This window comes from Streptopelia decaocto, assembly GCF_964273445.1.
Source record: "Streptopelia decaocto genome assembly, chromosome: 5".
NCBI classification, from domain to species: Eukaryota; Metazoa; Chordata; class Aves; order Columbiformes; family Columbidae; genus Streptopelia; species Streptopelia decaocto.
In genome coordinates this window covers 55657114-55670698 of record NC_138659.1, presented here as the reverse complement: position 1 = coordinate 55670698, position 13585 = coordinate 55657114, and the positions used below count along the sequence as shown (strand labels likewise).

General features: G+C 34.2%; 1 protein-coding gene across 7 annotated transcripts in view; it reads right to left on the bottom strand.

Moving 5' to 3' along the window:
- The window catches only part of IDE (insulin degrading enzyme), a 66484-nt gene that overhangs the window by 40117 nt on the left and 12782 nt on the right, over positions 1-13585 (bottom strand). For all 7 annotated transcript variants that reach the window (XM_082053694.1, XM_082053691.1, XM_082053690.1 and 4 more), the window contains exons 4-11: positions 12941-13110; positions 9827-9949; positions 7221-7333; positions 6627-6789; positions 6066-6158; positions 5447-5538; positions 3736-3816; positions 870-973 (exon numbers count right to left, since the gene is read on the bottom strand). In XM_082053694.1, the coding sequence (XP_081909820.1) occupies positions 870-973; positions 3736-3816; positions 5447-5538; positions 6066-6158; positions 6627-6789; positions 7221-7333; positions 9827-9949; positions 12941-13110 (939 nt within the window). The remainder of the gene's footprint in view (positions 1-869; positions 974-3735; positions 3817-5446; positions 5539-6065; positions 6159-6626; positions 6790-7220; positions 7334-9826; positions 9950-12940; positions 13111-13585) is intronic.

Here is a 13585-nt window from a genome sequence, read left to right as displayed (position 1 = left end):
TTTACATTATGAAAGGTATCGTTCCCTAAGATAATATTGACCATTTTCTTGTAATGTTAAGAGCCACCTTTTAAAAGCTATGTGAAGCCGTAATAAACATCAGCTCTGATTAAGTACCTGTAGCTTGTTACTAAATCAGTATGAAAAATGGTTTACATATTGCTTGTAAATAATTCTAAATACAGTTAAAAGTTCAAATTCATGTGGAATTTGATTAAGCCTTCTTCAGAAACAAAGTAACTATATATTCTCTCTTTTAATTACTGCAACAGTGTTTATGCTAAACTCTTTTATCAAATTTCCAGTAAGTTGCGTGGTAGATCAACATGAGAATACATTCAAAATGTAAGTATTTCATACGAGAGGAAAAAGAACCTGGAAATTTTCTTTAAAGTATTGTTTGTTCAAAATATGATCTCTCGAAACACTCAAGCTTCAGTTGCAGCATCCCACACACATGACACATAGATGCACACCCACACACAAAGATATAGGCTCTGCTTTAAAAGGCATTAATTCCTATGGCAACTACCGTCACTGACACAGGCAGCTCCATTTATTTTATCATTACTCGTATACGCCTAGAAACATCAGAACCCTGTGACATTTGCCAATACAATTCATAATCCATTTTTATCCTACTTTATCCAATAATTATTTGAAATATACCATCTTTTGAAAATAAAGCAGCGTGCATCTTAAACTAAATGAATATATAAGACAGATTGTGTTACAAACACAGTGGATTCATGCACAAACTTTCGCAATAATTTCAGAAGGCTGAAATATATGAACGCTAGAAATATCTGAACACATGCCCCACTGCCCTTTTACATCCAAAACTGCCTGAAAATTGCAGTTTAACTTACCGAACATTTTCTGGTCTCAATTTATCCAGTACCATCTCTATTAAATCAGGCCTGAATTCTTCAAGCAAATATTCAGCAGCCAAAACTTCTTCTATAGGATAATACTAAAAAACAAAGCCCAGAAATATGTAGATGAACTAAACAAAAACTAAGCAGCAAAAAAACTACTTTTTTGAAAAGGAAATAAAAGTGTACACTTCTGGCCACTAAATATCTGTATTAATTCGGTAATTTCAAATTAGAAGTGCATAGATGTCTTGAAATCTCTCTCGTAAAACTGAACAAGATGGAGTAATACTCTAACTATGCAATCATATTTCTCCTATATTGGGTAATTTTATATCCTGCATATTACCATTTTTTTACCTTGAAATATTTTATGTCTCAATATAAAAAGTCACCCACCTTTAAATAATGTTTTGAATTAACTAAAATAAAAATAACATGGTAAATGCTGACCCCTGGAGGATATTTTTAAAGAGCAAAGAACACCAAGTACTGACTAGAGTGCATACTGGAAAAACAAAACATAAAGAAAAAAACCAAAACGAAACACACACTAACGCACTAAGTTTTTTATTATTCTCTAGGAATTCAATTTTTATTTACATTAATTTAAAGGAAAGTATATTTCGATTATCTAAAAGTATAATAGAAATTTACATAATTTTAATTCTATTTTTTTTTAGGATCAAACTGAAAATCTCTTATGGTACACCACAATTTAAGAAGAAAAAACAGTTAAGCTTCCTCTGAATATAAGTGTGGTTGACAGGAAAATTTTGTTGACAAACACCTGTTTACCAGGGAAAAAATACCAGGTGACTTAAGCACCAAGTACTCGCAGTTTGCCAAACAGGTACACTTCTTTTGACCAGAATTATTATAAAATGGCTTCTGATTTACATGCATTATACAAAAAACTACAGTGGAATGACTTTCAGAACATAGAGTAATTCACACAAAGGATTCTGGAAAAGAGAAGAGAGGTGGGGGACAACCAAGGACAATGAACCAAACCTGTGTTACAAAAAATTCCAATGTGAATGCTGAAGATCCAGAATTTGAAAGGTCTCTTCAAAAAGGTTAATCATACACTAACGTATGCTCATTAAACTACATTCTGCATAAATGGCTAAGCAGACTAAGCAACCTCAATGGGAAATTGTAAGTAATCTATGCACTTCTAACCTGAAATTACCAAGGTGATACAAATTTAGCAACTAGAAGTGTACACTTTATTTCCTTCACAAACACAGGCCACAATCTACCCACCAACTGGAACTGAAAATGACATTTATTTGGTTACTTTGCTATTTTTGTATTGCTTGAGCAAAAGGGTTGGACAAGATAACCTCCAGAGGTCCAGTCCAACCTGAACCATTTTGTGATTCTGTGATTACTTTTCAGCAAGGTCAGAGCATAATGCAACTAAACCAGACTAAAACTACAGACTAAAACTACTAAAACATACAACAATTAGATTAAAATGAAATGTTTTAAATGATACAATTAAGGACACGAAACAAACAAAAGGAAAAGGGTACTGCAAACCAAGGAACAACTACCTGGAAAACATCAAGCCTATATGACAAATATGAAATTTAATTTGGCAGTAAGGCCTTAGTGGTGACTCTTTAGACCAGCACAAATGTGCTTTAAAGATGATCCTCTGTTTTGTTGAATAAAAAGGTTTTTAAAATCCTTTTGGTAAATACGTAACAACTTATGACATCACATTTACTCATGCTAACTTATACACAGGTTCTTTTCCAACTTATGAAAATCAGCTACTATCTGTAAGTGTATGAGATCACCAAACAACAGTTCTAGTTTGGTTAATTCAAAGTGTAAACTTAGTGTGACTCAGAGACAATAAAGTGAACTAGAAAAGTTCAAGCAACTAACAGCAGAATCAGAATTACCATTCATACTGCAAAGCACAGCAAAAGAAAAGCAGTGAAAGGAGACAAGTTCTGAAGCAACACCCTGCTCTTTGGAACACTGCTGCCAACTTCCTGGCCTGATTTTTGGAAACAGCAATTGGAACTGGGAATGATCCAACAAATACAGACCACTGAAAGACTGTTTCAGAAGTCCGTTTGTAAAAGTTTTAATGCATGTGACAGAAGAAAAGCAAGAGACATCACCTCAAATAGGAGCTCCTTTAATTATCCATGTATATGTTTTCAGTTAAGTCTAATGCTTTTTAGTAGACAATGGAAAATGGTTGCTATGTATCAAAGATGGATGAATTTCACTAGACAAAAAATTCTCTGCCTAAATCTTCTCTCAGTGCACAATGAGGGAATGGAATTTTGCAAGAAGCGTAAAGACCAAGTATAAAGCTATATGACAATGCTTTCAGTACCAATATGTAATCACATTAGCAGAGTCAAACATCTATAATTTTCTATCTTAATACAAACATTTCTGCTTACTGCAATACTTCAACATGGTTAAGTATGGAAGCATTTAGAAACACAGCGCTTGTGTTTATGATAAAGTATTCTTTACCTAATATTTCCCTAGAGAATATTTAGCTATCATCAGGTAGTCACAGAATGACAAGGTAGGTACCTCTTAAGAAACACTGCAATAGATCAAACAGCAACTCCAATTATAAAATCAGTTCTATCAAGTATTGAAGTATAAGTTGTAGAGAGTGAAGGAAATGGGACTTCCTGACTGACAAAACTAAGATCTGTGCAGCGTATTAACTTCGTAAGCTCAAGAAGTGCAAACAACCTTCGTATATACCTGTGTTTATTAGGAGTATAATCAAACATACTAAGTGACTATCATATTGTAAATAAAACAAAACCAAACAAAAACCCAAACAACAAGCAAACCCCCCCACACTTACATGCAACATTCCTGCAAGCTTTGATGTGTAACCTCGTGGTCGTTCTTTATCTTTAAATCTGAAGGCCACAGCATTTAGATCCTAGGAAATAATGCAGAAAGGGTTGAAAAGCCTATATTAAAGACAATTTTAAGAATAATTATGGGCTACTGAATTCCTTTTATAAAAAAGAAAAGGAAGAAGTTTTATTGTATCCATTTTATAGTTGTTAGACAGGTACCTAACACAGAATTTTTCGGTAATACTCAATTTGCACAAAACTCACAAGCAATTTCAGATAGTCTCACAATGTGAAGTGTTATACAAGTCTTGTAAGTCCTGTTCATCATTAGAGATCTGTCCCATAGCTCATATATTTAAATTTCCTGATAATGTGAACACACATCAACTTTGATACAACTAACACATAGTGTTCCAGTGCAATGTCTGTTGTATATTAATGAACTGAAGCCTTTCCCTTTTCCTTTTTAGTTCCTTTTTTCCAGCCAGACATAAAGTAATTTTAGACACACAAAAAGTATATTTCTTTATGCTGTCTTAGCCACAGAAATAGAACACATCATTCTTAGAATACAATGGCATGGATGAATTAAAGAGATCTAAGACTATAAAGCAAATGAAAAGGACAGTCCATCTTTTCTGTGACACAGTGCAGAGAGTCTGGTTAACTCAACAATTCAGCTGGAAAATAAACTCAAAAGAAGATACTTTCCAAACTAGTTTGCCAGCTCTTCTGATACCTCACAGCCTCAGGAGTGCTGAGGCTGATACAAAAGGAGCAAGGGAAAGACACAGGGATGAGATGGGAGGATGAAACTACCTCTTTCAGATCTTGTATTTGCTTACAATAACAGCAAAACAATTCTACTGGGACTTTTAGCAGATGGTAAAGGAACTTCTTTTACAGGTATACAGTGTCAAAATGCAAGAAACAAAGTTAATGCATCTGCAGAATTTCTATGCTTAGAAGAGACTGGACAGTTTTCACCAAATAAAGCTAAGATGGAACAAAAACATCTTTAGCCAAGTATTTGTAGTAAACCAATTAGACTATACACATAAATAAAGCTGGTTTTATTTCACACTTGCACTACGAAGTGCAGTACTATTTAATTCTAATAGGATACTTTACATTTTTGCTCTGTGCACACTGAACCATACAGAATTATAAGAAGCATGAACAGTTCAGCAAAGACTGAAGTGTACAGCCAAAGTACTCCATGAAAAGCTTTAGTTCACGCCTCAAAGAGGTGAGAAAACAAACAGCAGATTAAATGTCCTACTGCCTTTACAATCTCAACTACACAATTTGACACATCAAAGAAGAGAGGGGTAGAATAACAGCCATTTCAATTTCCAGTTCAGTGTTACCCCTCACAGCAAGTGCTTGTTCCCCCTCCACCTTCAGTGAGGACTACAGAAGGTTACGCAAAACCCTTGCAGACAGAATAAGATGCTTATTCCTCCACCTCGATTACACTGTCATAAAATATAAACTCATAGCTCTAGAAAAGCATTTCATATTCACATTAAGACATTATATTCTCAATGTACTTGTAATTCATGTCATGTTGCACCTTCAAAATTAATGAACTTAGTCACCATGCAATTACTAAAGACTATTTCCACAGACAATAAATCTATTTCTACTTATAATTCAAAAATTTGTAAGAATACAACCACCGCAGATCTCAAGTACCAATCACTGTACCTTGCACTCTTGGAAAACCCATTCTTGAGGTCCTTCCGTACGTAGTTTTTGAATATACTGAAACATGTGCAAAATAATATCTTCAACGTGCACTGGAAAGAAAAAAATATTTGCTTAGTAATTCACAAAGAAAAAATTATGAATAACATAAATATGTAAGGTTTTATTTTGAATTACACCCTGATACATCAAGATATTTAAGTACATATGCAATCCCACAGGCAAAGTTTAAAATGTTTTTTGAGACATGAATTTAAAGTAAGTGTAAGCTAATTCTGAGAACTGCATTGAACATCTTACATTAAGATACTGATTTATAATATGATTTAACTCAGGTCTAAAGAGTATGAATAGGAACCCAAAGGGATTAACAGCTTTTCTTTTAAAGAAATTTAGTTTAAAGTATTTAATTAAATACTTTAACATAACCTCAAATAAGTTGGTTTCTTATGTTAGATGAAGTGTGTTAGCATACTGAGAGGATCTAAACACGGAAGAATAACCAGTTAATTAAAATTAATCAGCTTTCAAGCTATAAACACAATTAGCCTCTTTGGATACAAACACAAACCCATCAGATCAGGAATAACATGGAATACAGACATAGTGATTCACTTACAAAGTCCTTCCTCTGTCAAGTCCACATTAATGATGAAAAACATGAAACCTCTTGCACCTTCCTTCTGTCCTCCAACAAGAGTATTTACCCATCCTATGAAATTAAAATAAAAAATATTATATAATCATATTTGTAACAATTTATGCTACTTTTTGTATGATTCAGCATCATTAAATTACTTTCACTGTTTGGAACACAGCGATATAAAGAAAAATAGCGAAATATACACTCTTGTAGTCTTCCAGACACTAAGGGACCTGACAGTAGTCTCTAAGTCAGTGACAGAGACAAGATCATTATGCCAAAGTTCAGAAAACTCTCTAAATTTGGGTACAGGAAGGAGAGCACAAGAAATAATAGCTTCAGTAGTCAACAGTGCCTGTTATTGATTTTTACCCACCTCAGAAACAAACATGAAGTGCAAAATTACTTACAACTCAAACTACTCAGTTGGAGGCTTTAAACTTAATATACAGAGGTCAATTTTAAGTGAAAAATAGCTAAGCTTTAAAACACTGTGTAATAAATTACTTTTTCATTCTTTACCTTTAAAGAACTTACCTTTGGCTTTAAGCTCTGATAAAAGACTCCCTGGGCCTTCATGCCCAATCAGGTGACCAAGGTAATGGCCAGGGTTTGATTTATAGTACTTCTGAAGGTCTGGTATAGGAAATGTGACATAAAGATTTCTAATGTCCTTAATAGGTACCACTTTGTAAAGTTGCTGGGGAGGGAAACAAAGAGATCCATAAACAAAAGGAAACTCACATTATTTTATTCATCTCAAGAGCACATACCATGTTCCCTTCACATACACACATTTTATTACAAACGTATCAATAAAATCTTGAGAGTAAAGGTATATAACTTAGCTATATAACTTAGGGAACCACTTTAGCCATTCATGATGCAAACAAAAAGAGAATTCATTATCTCGATTGCTTAAAGCTGCAACCAAATGTAGAACCTTTACTATAAACTATACAAAACTATACTACACTCAGCATAGAAAGGTGAGTGGAAAACTAAGAAAGAAATACGAAACTTAACAGGGTCACTGACAGAAAAGTAGTGAAGTGCAAAATGTATTAGTGAAACACAAAACACGTCATTTAAAGTATACACTCCCAATGGAAGATGCATCTCTATACATACCCGAAGATGTTCTTCTTGGAAAGGATGTTCAGGAAACTCTGGTATAGGGACATTTTTATTCTCTACTTCTGAAAATAACTTTACCACTAAACAGGTCAGTTCATCCAAGGACTCTAGAATCAAGAAACATTGGAAAAAACGTAATTATTATGTGACAATTCTGGCAAATTTTTATTTTTGAATATTCTTTGAGGGAGACATGAATTATACATAAAAGTAGTTTTAATGATATTATTATTATTAATTTCAGAAAGAAAATCTATACTAATACTTAAGTTTTGAACTATAATGTGCTATAAGCACCATGCTTATTAAAGGAAGGCTTCAACCATGATTAAAATGAATTCTGTAACCAGAAAAAAATATCTTTAAATATCTTCAGCTGGAACTGAAGAAAAGACACATGTGATATTCAATATTTACAAAAATAAACATTCCACAAAAAGCTTAAGGGACATGGAACTACAGTTGCAAATTTTCCTGAGTTAAAGCATCTTAACCAAAACTTGGCTTTCCTTCAGCCTCAGCTCACCTCCAGTACTTCATGTACACTGTGAGACAGGGTCATCTGTCCTCACCGCACCAAAATTTCACACACATGTGACCTGTTCAAGCACTTCTACTTTGACAACCATTCTATTTCAGTCTGTGATTCTAGTACTCTCCGAAAATGAGAGGAAGACCATTTGCGGAAAGAATTTGATGCTGTGCATGAATTCACCTAAACTGACCTACACTGGTTTTGTTGAAATAACACCTTCAAAATAGCTATCTGCTTAAAGAAATGCATTTTGGAGCATATCTCAAAATGAGAATAAGATAAGGAAGACTCATGCATCAAGTTTTTTAGTACAGGACTTTCACAGGTGGGCATTGAAGAAAAAATCAGGCATCTCTTAGGTGTCTCAAAGTACAACCTTAATCCTTGAAAGCCTTCAAAAAGCAGTCACCTGGTCAGAACAATCCCACTCAGATTTAGGAAGCAGAATCCTGCCCAACATAAGTGTGCTCCTACTCTACACTGACAGAACTGCACAGGGAAAAAATACAAAACCAAAACCAACACAAACCAAGATGTCACTGCACAATAAAATTCTGTGAACTGCGTGTACTTCTATTAAAGACCACTATTTTGTATCCACATCAGCAAAATACACCGTCACTTAAGCTTTACAACTACAGTGAGAGTTTACTCCTGGACAGATTTCCAGTCACCATGGTGATTCTTACTGAAAAAGTTTCCATTTAAAAGTCTGTTTGTGAACTGCTGTACTAAAGCTGTTCTATGATTACTCAGTGAACTTTGCTTTCAATTAGATTAAAAAATTAATTTAATTTTAGCAAACTTTAGAGTATCTATTACTGTTCACTAGAGAAATTGTATTCTGAGTCCCCTACGAATTTTACTGACTGTTTTTTTAATTAGTTTTACATTACATATATAAAGTGGTGGGGAAATCAGATAATTACTAGGCTGCATACAGCTTTAGACATCCATTTATTTCCGAACACACAAGCGTAGAGAGATCCTGGGTGGCCTCCAGTGTGCAACTCAACCTATTTTTGTATTAGAGAATTTCTATTTATTTATTTAGGTATTAATTAGTAGTACTGCTACATTGATAGCAAGGTATTCCAGCAGTTTTCTGGAGTTTGCTTTTTAAGGATGAAGTCTCTGAAAATTAAAAAGAAAAAAAAAAATCAAGAAGAATGCAGAACTTGCAAATTTTCAAATTTGATGCTAGAGGCAAGTCCTCAAACAGCCAAATCAGTCACTAATACAAAGCCTTCTGGAAAGCAACCGCATAGCTCTGCTTGAACAAATAACAGAGTGAGAAAAGGTATGTGTCTTTTCAGGGAAAACAAGATGGCACTTTTGTCCAAATAGCATCTCACTATCACAGTGACAACTACTTAAGTAAGGTACATTTTGTCAATCAGTTTCCTACTCAGCATCCTGTTAACACATAGTTGTAAAGGAAGATTTCACTTTGCTAATGAATTTTATTCCATTCATACTCGCCATCTGAGCATTATCGTAAAACACCATATAAATACCAGTCTGCCAGCATATTTTCAAAAGCAAACAGTTTTCAACACACTGTTATTAGGCTTTTGGCAAACCAATGTAAAATATCATCTCAACTGTGAAAGATTTTAAATAGTTAGAACCTCTAAAGTTAATTCAGAGATAAACCGAAGTAAAGGCTTTTAATCTAAATGTTAGGTTAGGTTTATCCTTTGAGAACATAGAAACTTTTGTAGTGGAAGCACAAGTCTAAAATATGAAAACAATATCAAAAGCCCTCCCAACATCTGAAACCAGACAGGTGTCTATCTTCATAAGACAAGCATACAATGACAGCAACTGCTGACTTGATCACAGATTTTAAATTTTCAGCTTATTTTTTCTACTGAAACCTTATAAGCACATAAATTTATACATTGCAAGTTGCTTTGGAGACTTCACTAAACATAATTTTATGTTCGGTCAGACTGCACAAGCTTCACTTTTTTTCCCTCCTGTAAATTTTCAGTCACACACTTCATTTTCTTCAAACATAAATACATGTAAAGTCTTATTCAACCAATAGAATAAAACTCACCTCTTCCTAAGACACAAATAGCCATTAAATTTGATGAATAATAAGTAGAATGGAACTTCAATAGCTCTTGTCTTACATCTATTCCTTCTTTGGTTGGTCTAGTTTCCAGAGTGAGTTTGTTCCCTGGAACATAAAAAAAAGGTTAACAATACTTGATATTTATGAATTTACAAATAAAAAAAAAATATAAATTAATAAATCTGTTTTCCTCCAAATGTATAATAATTTAAAAAATAATTACTCTCCATAATAAGTAAACTGGACCAATACTGTCTCAGCCTATCAGAGACAATAAATACTTCCATTCTCAATCTGCACAGTCCTAAAAAAATGAGGACGTTTCAGTCTTCCAAATTAATCTTTTTAATTTGAATGGTTTATTTAAAAGCAATGCAAGTAAGCCCGTGCTCTAATTAAGAAGAAGAACATTCTCCTTCGGCATATTTGTAGTAGGTTTTCTGCCATACACACATTCCTGTCATAGGGATCACTGTGTGAAATTACTTGTGGCAATATGTACCACAAATTATAGCCTAGTATATTAAATGAAATAAATAATTACTAATTCATACACATGATTTGTAATTGTGACTGTTCAGCTTCTGCTTCACAAACAATTGAGCTGTTGCTGCAGTAATGGACCAGGACTAGAGAGAAAGAGAACTAGAACTCTCCCTGCATAAGCAGAGGATACCAAACTCTCTCCATTAAGCTATCTTCCTGTTAATTAGTGCAATCTTTTCATCAACATCAAACTTTCAATAATTTACTCTAAGGACATACTCCACATTTCTAGTCAAAGCAGAACTAGTAAAGGTAAGAACTTGAAAAAACAGAAGAATTAAGAGTCTATGAAGAGCACACTGGATTTTAATCAATGTCATTTCCCATTACTACATGGACACACAAAATGGTCAACAGAATCTACAGAATCAACAGAAACTGCAAACTAATACTCTTATCTGTTAACTCTGAGAAGAGTAACTCCCTTAAACCACAACCAGATCTGACAAAGAAGAGAGCAAGGGATAAAGAAGAATAAGGCAAGAAATATAGCAGAAAAGTTGACTTGTGTGTTTATAGGCAAAAAAGCAAGAAGAGACTGTGAGAGCATGCCCACTATGCCTATGTGCCCAAGTGCACAAATCCTACAGTCATCGATATAAGTTAATACAAATCAATGAGGCAAAATTAGCTAAATAACGTAAGACAAGTATATCCACATAGATAGGCTGACTGAAGCAATATATTGCTTTAATTTTCAAAGTTCACATGTGAGTAAAAAAAAAAAGGATTCTTAATGACACCTAAAAACGATAATGAGGGTAATGCATTTAAAATATTTTGTCTATATTCCTCACCAGCTACAGACAAATGAAATGCACAAGTGTTAGATAACCTACTGTGTTCATTCCCACAGAATGAATACATAAGTTAAAATAAAATCAAATAAAGGAAAAGCTTTAGCTCAGTAACTGTGCTGTTACAGTAATGGAGCACATTAAGAGGCAACAGTCAGAAGACACCTTGCAGATGTAGGAATATGGACATTAGATAGTGCAAAAGTGACCTGAAGCATCAAATGGAGTCATTCCTGGATTCTGCTAGACAAACAACATATCAGCTGGTCAAAACGAAACAATAAGAAGGATGCCAACTGCAATTGTCGTGAAAACCATATCATAGTTGTCATCTCTTTGGGTAAATAAAAACCACCAAAGCTGGGCTCTATTCCTGCAAAGTCAGACCTACAGGAAGGTTATGTACTTTAATTTAATTTCAGAATCAGAACCTAATCTAAGAAAAAGTGAGTACGACTATTGCTATTGAATTTGAGCACATTTCAGGTATCCTCCCCAGGAAAGTATTTAATTTGTGTCACCTATAAAACCTTCTCAAATTGTAGAAAACTATTTCTGCAACTTCCACTTATGTTTTCTAAGCACCATATAGAAATTACATAATCTCCTCAGTAGCAGAGATTGTGGACGGTAGTTTGTACGCTTGCCTGCCTATGAATATGTATTTCCCAAGACTTTATTTTCAAATGTTCCTGTTTGGAGAATGCAGTTATAGTTTCTTGTTTGAGACAGCCTCTCTTTATGGGTGAGCAGAATAACATATTCTCTTGTAGCAGCTGGCTACCAGCCCCTCAACTATGCCCTCCTTCACCAGCTGCAAAACTATTATTCCATTTCTTGAGACAGAGGAAGACATCAGTCCTTAAAGCCCATTATCTGCCCTCCCACCACCCTACTGTAACCAATATTTGCATCAACTATTCATCCAGCAAACTGACCCAGCCACAAAACACATGATTGCTCGAGGATTAAAGAGTGCAGTGCATTAATTAATAGTCCTGTTACTTAGATAGTTTCAAAAATAAACTCATGTAGAAAATAACTTACATGAAAACAGACAAAACCCAAACATTTAAACTTTCGCCAAAGCATCAAACATTTGTGGTTTTGACCATAACCATGGTATCTTACTTTAATGCGTTTTAAATTGAGGTTTTGGAGTGTTTTTTTTGAACTGTTACTAATCATTCTGTGAATAATAAAGCCTGAAAAAAAACTACAGCCATAAGACTGGCATTTATCCAAGGCTGTTTTATCTATCCATCTACTACTGTCCTGCTTTATGCTTAAGATTTTGTTCTTGTATTTTTACTCAATAATTTTCACATTATTTTGCTGATCTTTCTGATTCAACCTAGTGACCATCATCTAGTCCTTATGCAATAAGAACAATTTAGCAAAAAGAGCATGTGGCTAACAATTTAAACACCCTTCATTCACTTTGCTATGCACGAAGACTTAACAGTACCAAATTATGACAAATCCAGTAATTGGAAAACAGTGTTCACTGCAGTAATTATCAGAATCATAAAGGCTGCTTCATCACTGTACTGCAAGTCTTGGATCACTCTGTTTCCTGTTTTAGTCTAGCTCTGTTTGGTCTATGATGTGGAAAATGTGATAAAGCACCATAATAAACATGTATGGAGAGGAAAAAGGGGAATTGTTTCAGTCTGTCCTTAACAACTTTACATAAACAATAATACTATGTCACACAGAACTCCAATGAATAGATAATTATATTCTCACAAACCTGTTCCAAATTTACTGAAGGGATGATTGGGGTTTCCAGTAGCTTTCTCCAATTGAAACAACCTCCAGGCATCATTCATCAGATTCTTCTCGTGCTCAGAATCAACAGCATTCACTTCCCTGTCTTTGCAGCTTTCATCAAACAAAGGGCACAGGAAAAACTGGGCAAATCTAAACAGAAAAATTTGTATTCCAGTCAAGAGTACTGTACATAAATGGTACAAGAAAAGTATGAAGCTTGGTACCTCCTGAAAACAGCTGAATATATTATTTTTTTAATGCAGAACTTATAAATTCTGTAGCCATTTTTACACCGATTCACTATTTCTCAATTTCTTCACCTATAAATACAGACAACAACATATTCATCATCTAAAATACTACAAGGATCACGGCCTTTGCATCATAATTCTTATACTGAAAGTTTCTACTGTTTTGAATTCTAGCTGCAAGAGGCTCTTAATTTCGCAAATCAAATCAGTCTTGTCAGACACCCCGGGAAAATTCAAAGGGAAAATCCACTCTTTACCTCAATAACTACACACCTTTCAATTTCTGTCCCCTTCCACCAAAGGCAGAGATTTCAGTTAGTTCCCTTTAATAAAGGCATCCTAATATATTTCTAGGCTTCATCCTTCCTTTGCTA